This window comes from Dendronephthya gigantea, unplaced genomic scaffold, assembly GCF_004324835.1.
Source record: "Dendronephthya gigantea isolate DGI-Jeju-01 unplaced genomic scaffold, DenGig_1.0 000003F, whole genome shotgun sequence".
Taxonomy (NCBI): domain Eukaryota; kingdom Metazoa; phylum Cnidaria; class Anthozoa; order Malacalcyonacea; family Nephtheidae; genus Dendronephthya; species Dendronephthya gigantea.
The window spans coordinates 3,980,501-3,995,001 of NW_021163013.1; the positions used below are offsets into that span (position 1 = coordinate 3,980,501).

Consider the following 14,501-nt stretch of genomic DNA (forward strand, 5'->3'; position numbering starts at 1 on the left):
CCCGCCAGCCAGAATGACTTGAGGCAAGTGGTCAACGAATTCTGGCAAGGTATTAAACGTGCGACATTAAGAAACCTATGGAGTCTATGCCAGCAAGAATAAACGTCATTTCAAGAGCAAAAAGAGGGACACTAAGCATTGACATGAAATGCATTTTTGCACATTAACATACGTAAAATGAATATCATAACGTCTCATAGTTGTTGTACAGCATGTATTTTTCTGTTTACTCGTGTACTTTTTTGTAGTTCACTTATCGGTAAGGTTTTCTGTAGAATATTAATATATGCTGCTAAAACAATGAAATACAGTCACTGGACTCAAACTTTTGCCTCCTACTGTATATATATATATATTATATATATATATATATATTATATATATATATATATATATATATATATATATATATATATATATATATATATATATATTACTATATTAGTAAGTGGTGCTATGTCATAGTTATTTTAACTAAGCAAATCTACGATTATTAAAATATTGTTAATCGTCATTAGATTATGAACTCTATAACTTTTTTTTCTTGGTAATCTCTGTTTTCTTAAAAAAAGTGTCTTTCCTTAATTTCTATAAAAGAAAACAAACAGTTCATAAATTAGGTCTCTCTGGGGGCTTAACCATCCCGGATGAACGTCGAAGTGGTGGGGTCCTTGGATCTTCCTGTGGTTTAGGTGGAGATGAAGGTTCTTTAGGTCCATTGGCTGTACTGTTATCAACATCAGAAGGGCTTACAAGGTCAGGCAACGATGATGAGGGCATGTTTAATTACCTTGTTCCAAAATTTTTCCCTGTTGGACGAATGTGCCGGTGATTTCTTTTCAGTGTCATTGGTTAATTTCACAACATAAGACTTTGGGGTCTCCCTGGCGCTCTGGACCACTGCTGGCTCCCACTTCTTTGTTTTTGAGGGTTGAGCACACGAACCGAATCCTTCGGATACACTGGTGGAAGAGACTTCGAGGACTTATCATTGTGTAATTTCTGTCGATCTTGTCGCTCCTGTAGCTTTACAGCCACATCGATGTCAACTGATGAAGACAATTGTGATCTGGATATAGCGGGAAGATTCGATTGGTATGCTCTCGAGTTGAGCAACTCCGTAGGTGAAGGAATGGAATGATCTACTGGTGTGGTGCGAAGACATAGCATAGCCAATTGAGGATCTGCACCAGATTCTTTACACTTCTGAAACAGGTTCTTCACCGTTTGCCCAGTTCGTTCAATAAAACCATTTGACTGAGGATAATACGGACTGGTAGCAACATGAGCAAACCCATAGACACGACAGAATTCCTGGAACGCTGCAGACATAAAGTGCGTATCATCTCCTGTGATCCAGGTATCAGTGATTCCATGTTCTTCAAAGATCCTTTTCAAGTGTGCAATTGTTGTGGACGACTCCAAATTGCTGAGTTTTCGCACCAACGGAAATTTACTGAAACAATCACAAATCAGCAAGTACGACGAATTATTCCAAAAGAATAAGTCACATCCAAGGGTGTGCCACGGTTTTTGTGGGACGTCATGCGGCGTAAAAGGTTCTCTAACATTCATCCTTTGGTTATGTTGACATGGACTGCAACCTTTTACCATTTCTTCTAGATCAGCGTTTATATTCACCCAGAAGACTCACCCCTTAGCTCTGAGCTTACATTTCTGGATTCCTTGGTGAGCGTAGTGGAGCTGATCCAACACTTCAGTTTGTAAACTCTTAGGAATCAAGATCCTAGTGCCCTTTAGAATCATTCCATCAAAAACTGTTAACTCATCACGATAGTTCCAACACGGATGCAAATGGCTGGGACATTCCACTCTCTTCTCAGGCCATCCTTGGGTGACAAACGCCTTGAGAGAATGAAGTTCTGGGTCTTTAGCGGTTTCATTCTTGATCTGCTTAACTCTAGTTGGACTTGCATTCAGGTGAACTTGGAACTCGTGGATGGATACATCGACCCCTTCAATTGTGTCACCTTCGCAAGGGTCAAGCCGTGAAAGGGCGTCTGCCATAGGTACATTCTAGCCTGGAAAATACTTTATATCGACATCATAATACGTAGCATCATCCTTGCAATCCGAGGTGGTGTAGTGGACAAATGCTTCTTGAAGATGGTTTCAAGTGGCTTATGGTCTGTTGTCACAACAACATTACGGCCATATGCATAATAATAAAATTTTTCCAGCCCATAAACGACTGCTAGCATCTCTCTCTCAATATTGGAGTATCGGGTTTCTGTGTCCGTAAGAAGCTTGCTACGATATTCTACCGGCCCATTTTCTTGAATCAAGGTTGCGTCAAGACCACGCTGAGAAGCAACGACTTGGATAGTGACTGGTTGACTACCGTCGAAGTACTGAAGATATCTAGGTGACGTGATCATAACCTTAATCTTCTCAACAGCAGATTGATGTTCCGGGCCCCAAATGAAGTGGTTGTTCTTCTTGGTCAAGTCTTAAAGATTAGCTGAAACTGAGGCCAGGTTTGGAATGAAACGACTAAGATACTGGATCATGCCAAGAAAGGTCTGGAGGTCTGCTAAGCTTTTTGAAGGATCCATATTGACAAATGCTTGTGTCTTTCTAGGGTCCATCTTTAGACCATCAGCGCAGATGATATGCCCAAAAAAAGGCAGTTCAGTGCATCCTATCTTACACTTCTCTGGATTAAACTTGACACCAGTTTCCCGAGCTTGCTTCATAACAGCTTTTAGATTGGAATCATGATCACTACGATCTTCCTTAAAACCAAATACGATAATGTCATCCGCTATACCAGCAACTCCAGGTAGATCACCAAACGCTTCATCAACTTTCTTCTGGAAAATGTCCTGGGCGCAGATCAATCCAAATGGTAATCTCAGAAACCGATATCTCCCATGGGGTGTATAAAACGTAGTGTATACCGAACTTTCATGATCAAGTTGAATGTTCCAATATCCGCTACGAGCGTCAACTATGGAGAAGTACTTTGCACCATTCAACTTTAGTAATATTTCATCAAGTGTAGGCGTACAATGATGTGGTCGCTTGGTCGCACAGTTGAGATCCTTGGGGTCCAGGCACAATCGCAGGGAATCATTACTTTTCGTCACGCACACCAAAGAATTCACCCAATCAGTTGGTTCATCGACTCTGGCTATGATTCCTTGACTTACGAGTGATTCAAGCTCTTTCTTTAAGGGCTCTCGTAACGCTTCTGGCACCCGTCTTGGAGGATAGATAACTAGACAAACTGCTGGACCTAGGGTGATGTGATATTCTCCTTGAAAACAACCGATCCCTTCAAAACAATCCGCATACTGCGTTAGTAGATTTGCTTTGGCCTCCGAATTGCCACCGTGGCTTGCATTGCCAGTAGATGCACATTGTAGGCTGTAGTTCAGGGTCACTAGCTTCATATCAGTGCAGGTTGATAACCCAAGTATCGTAGGACCAGTAGTGTTCACAACATGGAATGAATACAAACCGGAACGATCGTTGTGTGACAAAGCGAGCTTGCATGTTCCAAAGTGCTCTATTGCCTGACCACCAAAAGCAGGGCCGTAACTAGAACGATAATTGGGGGGTGTTTATTCATATATTCAGTTCTGCCCTGTGGATTTCTTTTGTAAGTGCAATAGCTCACAATGGAAATCCGTCGGGCAAAACTGAATATATGAATAAACACCCCCCCCAATTATCGTTCTTGTTACGGCCCTGACCAAAAGCAGTAATTCTCGTGGATGACGAGACCAAACCAATAGGCACACCACTGAAATCGTAAGGCGACTTAGGAAATAATTGCTTGTAGGTACCCACAGGAATAACATTTTCTTCGGCTCCAGTGTCCACTTTGCATTGCAATGACTTCTTGATGTGATCCACATCGACTTGAACCTTGAGCATAGACTGATTTTTACTCTCGTTGACGTTGTTAATGGAAAGTGAATGAAAATACAACTGCGATGCATCTTGAGCAGGTTCATCTACCTCTTCTTCCTTGATAGCATTAACAGATCGGTCAGATCGTCCTGATTTTTACGTTCTTGTTTGTCTTTTGAGTCCGATGGCTTACTGGAACGACACATTTCCCGCCAATGATTTAACATGCCGCACTCTCGACATTTAGTTCCTTGAGCTGGACACGATGACTTTCGCGATAGGTCATGCTTGCCTCCACAGTTGCCACAGACATCTTTCCACTGCCTACGCTTATTCTGTATAAATCGCTTGTTATTATTATTCTGCTGTAACGCGTTTACTGACTTTTCTCCTCTGATATCTTGAAGTTGTGAAGACGTTGCCTCCTCGGTTCTCGCGATATCGATAGCCTTATTGAGAGCAAGTGTCTCATCATATTCAAGTAGCTTTGATTGAACACGCTGACCGTTAGATCCAAACACGAGGGCATCAAAAATCTGTTCATCAGTGTTGGCAAATTTGCACTCACTAACCACGATTCGTATTCTTTTAAGAAACGCATCAACAGTTCCATCTTTTTCTTGCATCATAACTCTTAATAGCTTATATCTTGCCAATCGAAAATTGCTCTTCAGAGATACATAGCTCTCAAATCTTGTCCAGTATGTGTCTATTTTCTTCTTTTCGTCTTCAGAAAGAGACCACGTTGAGACGAGTTCAATGCCTTCTTCGCCCGACCAAATCAACAAATAGCTGATTTGCTCTGCTTCGCTTTTACCCTTACGTGGACCGGCGAAATACAACTCACAAAGTGCTTTAAACTTCTTAAAGGCTTGAGGCGCGTCCGATGAATGCCAATCCATCTTTGGAACGGGTAAACCCGCTAACTCGGCCATGGCTTTCGAACGTTTTTGTGACTTCTGTTATCGCTTGGGTGGCGTGCGAATATATATGTTTTAAAAACACTATATACAGGGACTTATAAAGTGACACCGACTGAGTGAGCAACTTTATATCCCACACCTGACACCATGTTATAATTCGAATGAATATAAATATAATAACGACTAACTCACCAGACGGTTATATCGTAAAATGTAATAAACTAGGAAAAGAACATGCTTTTATATGGATACGGATATATATACAAATTTACATATGCTAATATATTAACCTTATGATTGTTATACAAATTATCATATGACAACTATGACAAACCGCGTGATACGTTCACTTTGTCTGCTTTGTCTTACACTTTGAATCTCGTGCTTAAATTAAATCTTCAATCCTGTGCATATACACATTGATCCTCGATAAGCAAATGCTGGAAATTCGGCGCGTCATTAGCAAATGAGATGATTAGGTCTTCACATTTGGAGTGATTCAGGACCATACCATTTTCAGTGCACCACTCATCGATTTTGTCGACAATAGACTGCATATTACTTTGACCACCTTGCTCAATTGATTCAGAGAGACTAGTATCGTCGACATACTACCATCTTTCTTTATAGTTTGAGGCTAGATCATTATTAACCATGAAGAGGAAGAGGAGGGGTCCGAGGATTGTACCTTGTGGGACTCCTCCATTGACCGAGGACCAATCGGATAGTTTAGTGCCCAGCTTTACCTTCTGCCTTCTTTGTGTTAAAAAATCGATGACCCAGTTTATTAAAAGATTATCGACATTAAGCAGCAGAATCTTTTCAATTAGGATTTTATGGTTGATTTTATCGAAGGCCTTACTAAAGTCCAGGCGAAAGACACGAACGGCCTCACCATTACCATCTGTTTTTGAGTACCAACAGTGGAGCATGCTAATCAGAGCATCAGTTGTCGAACTACCTTTCAACGAACCAAATTGCCTTGGGTCCAATTTAGAATAAATGTCATTCATAATCCATTGGTTTATAAAGGATTCAAGAATCTTGGACAGACTTATTGTTAATGATATAGGTCGCAGGTCGGCGTTTAGGTCATTAACTAGAGATGACTACGGAACGGGGTTCACATTTGTATCCTTCCACTGTTTAGGGACTTGTGCTTGTCTGATGGAAGCGTTAAAGATTGTTGTAGCTGGCTCCGCCAACTCAATTAAAAAACTATTGAGGATCTAATTTGGAAGTGAGGAGGACCTGAGGCTTTGTTGGTTTGAACTGCTTTTAAACGAGTTTCAATGTCAACACTGGAGACACATAATGGAGCAGTACGATCTTCGGTAGGTAATTTAACACTCGATGAAAGTGGTGGTAAGGATTTGCTGGCCTCAAGAAAGTAAGTATTAATAGCAGCTGCTAAATTCCTTCCCTCCAAATATCTCCCTTTAACTTCAACAGAATAGAAGGAAGGCTTTAAAGAATAACCAGTGAGGTTTTTAATAGCGTTCCACCATTTCTTAGGTCTTGAACTCATCAATTAGTTTACCTGGGATTGAAAAAAATTTGGTTTAGCTTGCTTCACAGTGTAAATTATTTTTTTCGCAATTTATTGTATTCAGCTTTATTTCTCAAGGCAAAAGCCTTTTGTCTTTGGGAAATGAGAGATTTAATCTCTGGGGTAAGCCACGCTTTGTCTCTACAGTGCATCTTCACAGCTTCTCTGGGAAATATAGTGTCCAAACCCATGAGGATGATATCGTAAAATAGGTCAAACATCTCCTGGCATGAAGGTAAATAGGAAAGAAGTTCCAATTAAGGTCCAAGAGGAATCGGCCGAACGCTTGCATATTGGATGGCTTCCGCTTTCTATTCCAAGATTTGGTAATAGTATTAAGACGTTGGTGATAATTAGACGGACTTAAAAGAATTGACATATGGTACGACTGAGCAATAGCAGGGAGTATTTCTTATAAGACATGACAGTTGATAAATTGATTGGAATTTGACAAGACACATTGGTTTACAGCTCTCCACGGCAAAACTCTTCAGAGCCCAATGGCACATTCCCATGTGGCATTGGCCAATGTTAAACATGCTCATTTGCCGATTCCAGCACTGTTATTTCGGTTCCCAAATCACAGTTTTTCATCGGGCACGATTTCACATGCCTCTCCTCCAACATCATTTTATTGCATCTTATGTAACAAAATGTGGTTTACTATATATCGGCAAAACTGGAAGATCTCTAAGGGTAAGGTTTGGCGAACACCGTAGGTCGGTTAACAACCACGATAACACCAAGCCTGTTGCCAGACACTTTAACTTGTGTCACGGACAAGAAAATTAGAGCCCTCTGCCCCATTTCCGGTACTAACGATAGCCGCAAACGACAAGAAATGCGACTCGTCTACAGTCTTGGCACTCTCCATCTCTCTGGCACAAATGAAAGACCCTCTTTCATTTAAGGTACTTCATGCACCCATAGGAATATGGCTACCATTGCTTTGCTGATCAGGCTTCCCTCATTGCAGGCTATTCTTAGCCTACAGCCCGGCGTCTCTTTGGCAATGTAACGTATTCCAATCAATTTGCCCATTTTTATTACGTGTTTTGCCCCCAAACAAAACATGTATTCTCCCTTGTTTATTTTCATACTAACTCTCCTGACGAAGGCCCTTAGATCGAAACGTCGAGAAGTGTTTTGTCTATTTAGGCAGTTGTTATACCACATTTGATGCTATATTGTTTGTCTACATCTTACCTTTGACAAATTTTATAACAGCGTAACACCGACATGCATGTCTGTACTTTTATTTTACATATACGGAATTATTAAATATTATATCTCAACTGTAAATCATCCAATCAGAAAGCTCGATTTGTACCACGTGATCAGTAAATTAATCATGGAGTTCCATCGAATTTTTTCACATTATGCTATAAAAGTCGAATACCCCGCGTGGATGCCTCGCATATGACTCGAGGTTTTCAACAATTTCAAAATGGAGGCAAAAGAAGCCATTTCACCCAGCTTTTGCGCTGCCTACACGTTGTTTCGATATGATATATGAATTATAGACCTTCCACTCGGGCAATTTGACGAAATATTACTCCCTCGGGAAGATATATCCCTCGGGCGAAGCCCTCGGGAAATATCTTCCCTTGGGGGTAATATTTCGTCGAATTCCCCTCGCTCCAGGTCTATAAATGATAATAATTCCCTTACTAGAAATACATACATGCAGCAACCCATCGCTATTTCAAACCAAGTGCACAATTTCTTGACCCAACCTGAACTAAACGTATATTATGAAATGACGCAAAACTCAAATCAGTCTATATTATATTTTATTTAGTATATTATGGCTATGGTATAGTATGACATTTAGTAACGCTATCCCGCCTAGGCGAGTTTCCCGACTAAGCGGGATGAAAACATCCCGTCCCGGCTAGACAGGATCATATAAACAGGCCCTAAGGAAATAGCAAGAGAAAAAGCACGGGACAGAATACTAGCGAAAGTGTTTGTTTTTACATCGGAAGGGATGGAGCCAAGCATATGATGACCCGGAACTCAAACCCTACTTCCTGCGAAGAAGCGAGAATTCCATTGAACAAAATGTCTACTTTGGGAGATACGCGTGATCATTCCTTCAATGTTCCAAACAACCAGCTGATCTGAGATCATGACGTCATAAAGCGTCTCAACAAAACTGAGTTATCATGCGCCTGGTGTTACTTCTCCTTATTCTTCTAACTAATAGTATAAAGGGTGAAAAATTAATAATTCTAATTTACAGGTGGTAAAAAATAAACGTGTTTTTACATAAATATAATAAAATTGCTTGATATTTTTGAGTGTCGAAGTCATATGCAATGAAGGAAATGATAATTCAGTTTTGTCGAAGATCTGGCTTCTGATTGGGTGATTTTTATACCCAGATCAGCTGGAAATGTATATATTAAACGTATTACACGAAGCGCATTCAGGAATCGTCAGAATGAAGTCACGATGGCACCAAGAGACCGTCAACGCATGCCAACAGTGCGCAAGTAGCAAAGCATCACCTCCAGTTAAAGGGAATAGCCACCCCACCCGTGCAAAAAGATCCATTTTGACTTTGCAAGTCATGGGGGAAATCATTACTTGGTAGTGGCAGATGCACACCCCAAGTGTAATCGGTCCTATGAAGATAACAACAGCTGAAGCTAGCTACAATGCGTTGAGGTGCGTCTTTGGTCGATATGGTCTACCAGAGCAAATCGTGAGTTACAATTGTCCTAGGTTTCAATCCGCCAAGTATGATAACTTCCTAAAACAAAATGGTATAAAATGAGTCCTAGTCTCTCCATACCATCTAGCATCTAACGGTCAAGCTGAGACATTTGTGCAGACATTTAAGAACTTCCTGAACACGGATAATTCTCCAACTTGTTTACTTCAAAAGTTCCAATTCTTCCTTCTGACTTACCGAAGCACCTCCCACACTACTACAGGATGTTCTTCTGCCAAACTCTTCTTCTAGCGAGAAGTAAGAATAAGATTGTCATTGGGAAAACTCGACACCGCATGTATGGTGTAAGCAAACCAAACACGAATGAAGAGCTATCGTGATCAACACGCTAAATTTAGAGAATTTGAAGTGGGGTAGTCTGTCCTTGCACGTGATAATCTACCACAGACTAAATAGCAATCGGTATCTGTTTCTGACAGAAATGGCCCGTATTCTTACGCGGTAGTGTTACCAGATGTTAGAGTGTGGAGTGGTCATGTTGATCAACTGTAAAGCAGAAGTAACTTCTATTCCCTCTTGTACTATGGCGCCTACTTTATCTACAACGAAAGTTAAAGAATAGCTATCTCCATCTACAGCCAAAGTTAGAGAAGATGTACTCCTTCAACAGCGCTTCAAAGTCAGAGAACATGGCTCTTATAGTATCAAGGCTTCTGATAGTATCAAGGCCCCTACCATTAGTTTGCGAGGTTCAAATAGAACGATCAAACAATCAAAGAGATTAATCTAGGAAATATAGTGTGTTATTCTTGTAGAATGGTTAACAGTTAATTTATTATGGTTAGAATATTTAAAGAACAATCAAAATTATTAGACTTGGAACGGACTGTAAATTGAACCAGAAGAGGTGTTATAATATGAAGTACCACTCATAGTTCTGTCTGCAATGAACACCGCTGGACACAATAACATATATAACAACTGTTCGGAAATTCAATAATAGTCTTGTAGTCCTGTAGCTGTTAGTGTATTTAAATCTTTATAACAAGAATATAGCAGTAATAAATTCCACTTTAGTTTTCAGACCAGCATTTTCCCTTTATATTTTCTCCCATAAATTTAGCAATGATTTTTCGTGCTAGAAAGACGTTAAAAATAAAACAAGGGTAAAAGAACCCTTAACAAACTTTGGGTTGTTGGTAAAAAAATCTTCGAATATTTCAGTCATAGATATTTCCAAAAGTATATATAATCAATGTTGACATTGTAATCCCACTTAATTTAATGGGCCTTAGGGATTATTGTAATCCCCTGCGAATTGTAAGTTGTAGTAATCCCTGTGATGGAGTGATAGTTATCCCTTGTGAAGAAGCGTAGGTAATCTCCTGTGAAAAAGTGTTCGTCATCCCCTGTAAAGAAGTGAGAGTAACTTCCTGTGAAGAAGTGGTTGTAATCTCCTGTTGAGAAATTTTAGTAATCCCCTGTGAAGAAGTGATGGTAATCCCGTATGAAGAAGTGAGAGTAACCCCCACGTGGAGAAGTTATCCTTTCTGAAGAAGATGTGGTATCCTTTATGGAGAAGTGGTTGTAGTCCTCTGTGAAGAAGTGTTACTAATCCCCCTATGAAGAAGTGGAGGTAATCCGTCTGAAGAAGTGATAGTTATCCTCTGCGAAGAAGTGCTTGTAATGCCGTGTAAAGAAGTGAGAATAACCCCCATGTGGAGAAGTGACAGCATCCTTTCTCAAGAAGATGTGGTATCCCCTGTGGAGAAGTGGTAGTAATCCCCTGTGAAGCAGCTAGTGGCAGTAATCACCTGTGAAGAAGTTGTAGTAATCCCTTGTGAAGAAGTGGTAGTAATGCCAAGTATTAAAAAAGGAGGGAAAGTCCTCGGTAAATAAGGGACGATAATTCACTGATCTCAAGGAAGCCAGGTAATTCCTTGAAGTGCTGCTAATGGCCAGAATGTTACTTACAGGAAATGCCAATTTTTAAAAACGTTTATACGACCTATAAAAACGTCCCCGAAAACAAGCCATCTATGTAAACAAATACTTTTTCTATTCTTCAGGCAACTCATTGGCATATAAAGATATTATATTCAATCATACTGTCCATTCGGAGATTGAGTGTTCCTGGAATTGTCTTGATGAACCAACATGTTTAGGATACAACTACAGAGCCAACAAACACGCAGTGAATTGTCAAACCAGTAACAAAACTCCAGACAGTGATATGGTGCAAAATGGAGAATGGACCTTTTATCAGGTTGGGTGAGATAATTATAACAGTTATATTTCCAGCCCACCCGCAGTTTAATCATCCCCAGTAACAAAATACTTGCACACGTTTACCTGATGAAAGGTTCGCAAGACCAACTTGCGGGCTTTAGGGAAAATTATGAACATCAACGTAAAACTTGCCACAATTACCCCCCCCCCCCCTGAGTGCCATATTGGGTATATTAAGCTCCATTTACACCATGCGATTTCTCGCATACGATTATATTCGTACCCTGGCGTATGTGAATGTCTGAACACACGTACAAATGTGACACTTTGAATTCTAACCTGAACAAAATTGAATGAAGATAGTAGCATAGGCACCCTTTTGCATTCGTCAGAATGACAATTGCATAAAACTTTTCTTGTGGTCTAAATAGGCCTTTATATAGCATGACATGTTTGGATCTCTCTAGGCTACCAATCTTCAAGGAAAAACCTTTAAACTTGAAGTTTCTGTACGTCGCCGCGAAAAAACTGTTGAATTTAAAAACGATGCCTGTTGTCCTTTGCAGTTGAGGATTAAGGCAAAGTAAGTCATCCTCTGTATGAAACATGTGTTTTTTGCTGTAACCAAAGTTCACATTGTTCTCTTGGGAATCCCAAGAGGCAAATAAGAAGCGAATAGTTTCTATACTTTAGAATTGCAAGAAAAAGGGTTTTTATTTCGGACTGAACAAAATCACGTCATAACTATATCATGTCTATATTCGATGCAATAAATTAATAGTCTTCACGTATGCAAAGATCAGTTTTCTGATTGTATCAAGCAGGGTTGTTTACCATTTTTTCCACGATAAGCTGTTCTAGCTCCCACATACTGATTGAAGGATGATATGACTGTTATTCTGCGCTGCATTATATAGGACTCTCTTCGTAAAATGTTTAAATTAAAAGTCACTTTACTAGAAATACATCCATGCAGCAACCCCCTCGCAATTACACAATTTCCTGAGCTAACCTGACCTAAACTTATATTATGAAATGAGACAAAACTCAACTCAGTCTTATTATATTTTACGAGTATATTCAATACAAAAATAATCATAAAGCTAGTGTAAACATTGCCCGTTCAATTTTGCTGCATTATACTATGGCAGCTATTAAGTAACGGTTTTAAATCGATTCAAGTTTTAACCGATTCAAGTCTCAAACGATTAAAACAGTACAAAATCTTCCTAGACAAAGAAAAACCCCGCCTCAAAAGGTTTTTTTATTCTGTAATTTGTTTTATACTTTAGTATAGTGTGTATTTTTAATATCAAAATTCAAATTGCACTTTCAAAAACACTTTTTGACGCTAAAGCAAAGGTGTAATAGCCTTTCACAGGTTTATGCGTTTGTATAAAAAGCCGAAAATTATACAAAGCTGAAAATTAAACAAATAAACGGAATACAAAGCTGAAAATTGTACAACTACATGCGGCTCATCCTTACCGCGTGCACGTACCCTTTGAAAGCATTTATAAGCGTGCAGATTATGAATTATTCCTCTTACACGGCTTTGTCTTGACTGTATCATGGTTCATCTTTGCTATCTGTCATGCTTCATATAAATATCTTGTTTCTCCTCGTTTTATTTTGCACAAAGTTTTTGAAGTGCTCTTACAAAAAGGTTTACGAAATGACAGTTAAATTGCTGACGTTCTCATTGAAATACAAACTTTCTGTCTTAGCCAATCGGAACGTTTGTTGATTACCAGTCTTTACTCGCGCATGCGCATAACTTACAAAACCACCCAACGTCGACCGTCCATGACATAGAATTTGGACAACTTTGGATTCAGCTGTTTTCTCCTGGGTTTCGGATGGAATTCCTAATTTCCGAGCGGAATTAGCACCCTCGCAGGCACTCCGCGCCCGCTCGGGGAAAAACAAAATATAAAAATATATAGCCGTTATAATTAAAGCCTCAGGTGACTCCTATCACATTGAATATAATCCCTTAGATATCTAAAGATATACTCCGATTAAACCAGTCATCGAACTCAGAAAAGCATTGACATTGTTCCTTTATGAATGGTTATCTAATCAAATAAACATTTACAATGAACATTAACATAAATTAACGACACCAGAGAGTTATAAATACACCACAAATACTTATTATTTACACACTTACGTGACTGTTCGATCTTATCCCTACAAATTTCAATATTTACATGATTTAACGCACTAAATCCTATACTGTTACTACTAATCCCGTTACTTTCTCTTTCGCTTTCGCCTTACTCATTGTAAGTTTCTTACCCGTTTCACCGGAAATGAAACGTAAATCAACTTAATAAATCTTAACTACACCATATAAATATATGGTAGCTACACCTCGGGTTAAAACTAACCTAAGGATAATCACCAAGCCTTATTTTTATAATTTAATAAAAGGCAAGCTACGTGTACATTTTTGTTGTATTCGGTAGTACATGATTATACATGCACTAGTATGAAAGAAGAGACTTATGTCATATTCATACAGACTTCTGTTTTTGCAAAAGGCCTAGAACATAAATTATACTAATCAGTACACATAATCCCCGAGCGGGCGCCAGTGAACTCTGTACAACTGGAACGATAACTCCTGACAAACATCCCTATTCAGCTTGAAGCCAAAATGGTTTTTTTGAGTTTTGAGACGAATTACTTGCCACGTCGCACGGTTGTTTATACCTTCTTGGGAATTCTATTCACTTGTAATTTACACCAAATTAATAGTGACACGGGAATTTTCCCGCCGAACTTGACAAGCGAAGCGATGTAATGAGAATTTGTAATTGAATCGAATTACAATATTTGTACAAAATCTTTTTATTGAGTTATATTACAAGCGAATAAAAAGACATTTTTCCTGTGTTTCTATACGCAAACACCTGTGGAAGTTGGAAAAACTCGCCCATAAAGTGGAAAAACTCGCCCAATGGGCTCGTTTTCCTCTAGTTATTTCTCGTTCTCCCAAATTCCCACGCGTATTTCTATAACTAAATAGAAACACGGAAAAATTTTTCGATATCTTAAAAAGAAAATATAGAACATCAACAGTAGCGTAGCCAGCCTGACGATTTGTCCCGCTATGCTAATATTTTGTTGTTCATTGACTATGAAAAAATTACATTTCTAAGGAAATATAATAAAAAGAAATATAATTTTTTGAAATAACTATAAAAACTCGAAATTTAATAGCGGGACAAAATCG

The 14,501-nt window shown here is 39.1% G+C and overlaps 1 protein-coding gene across 1 annotated transcript; it reads right to left on the minus strand.

Moving 5' to 3' along the window:
* Positions 1-2,471: 2,471 nt before the first annotated feature.
* LOC114540431 lies at positions 2,472-4,814 on the minus strand. The gene is made up of 2 exons (XM_028560617.1): positions 3,988-4,814; positions 2,472-3,564 (listed from the first exon to the last, which is right to left on the minus strand). The coding sequence occupies exons 1-2, from the start codon at positions 4,812-4,814 to the stop codon at positions 2,472-2,474; spliced, it is 1,920 nt and encodes a 639-aa protein (XP_028416418.1).
* Positions 4,815-14,501: the final 9,687 nt, after the last annotated feature.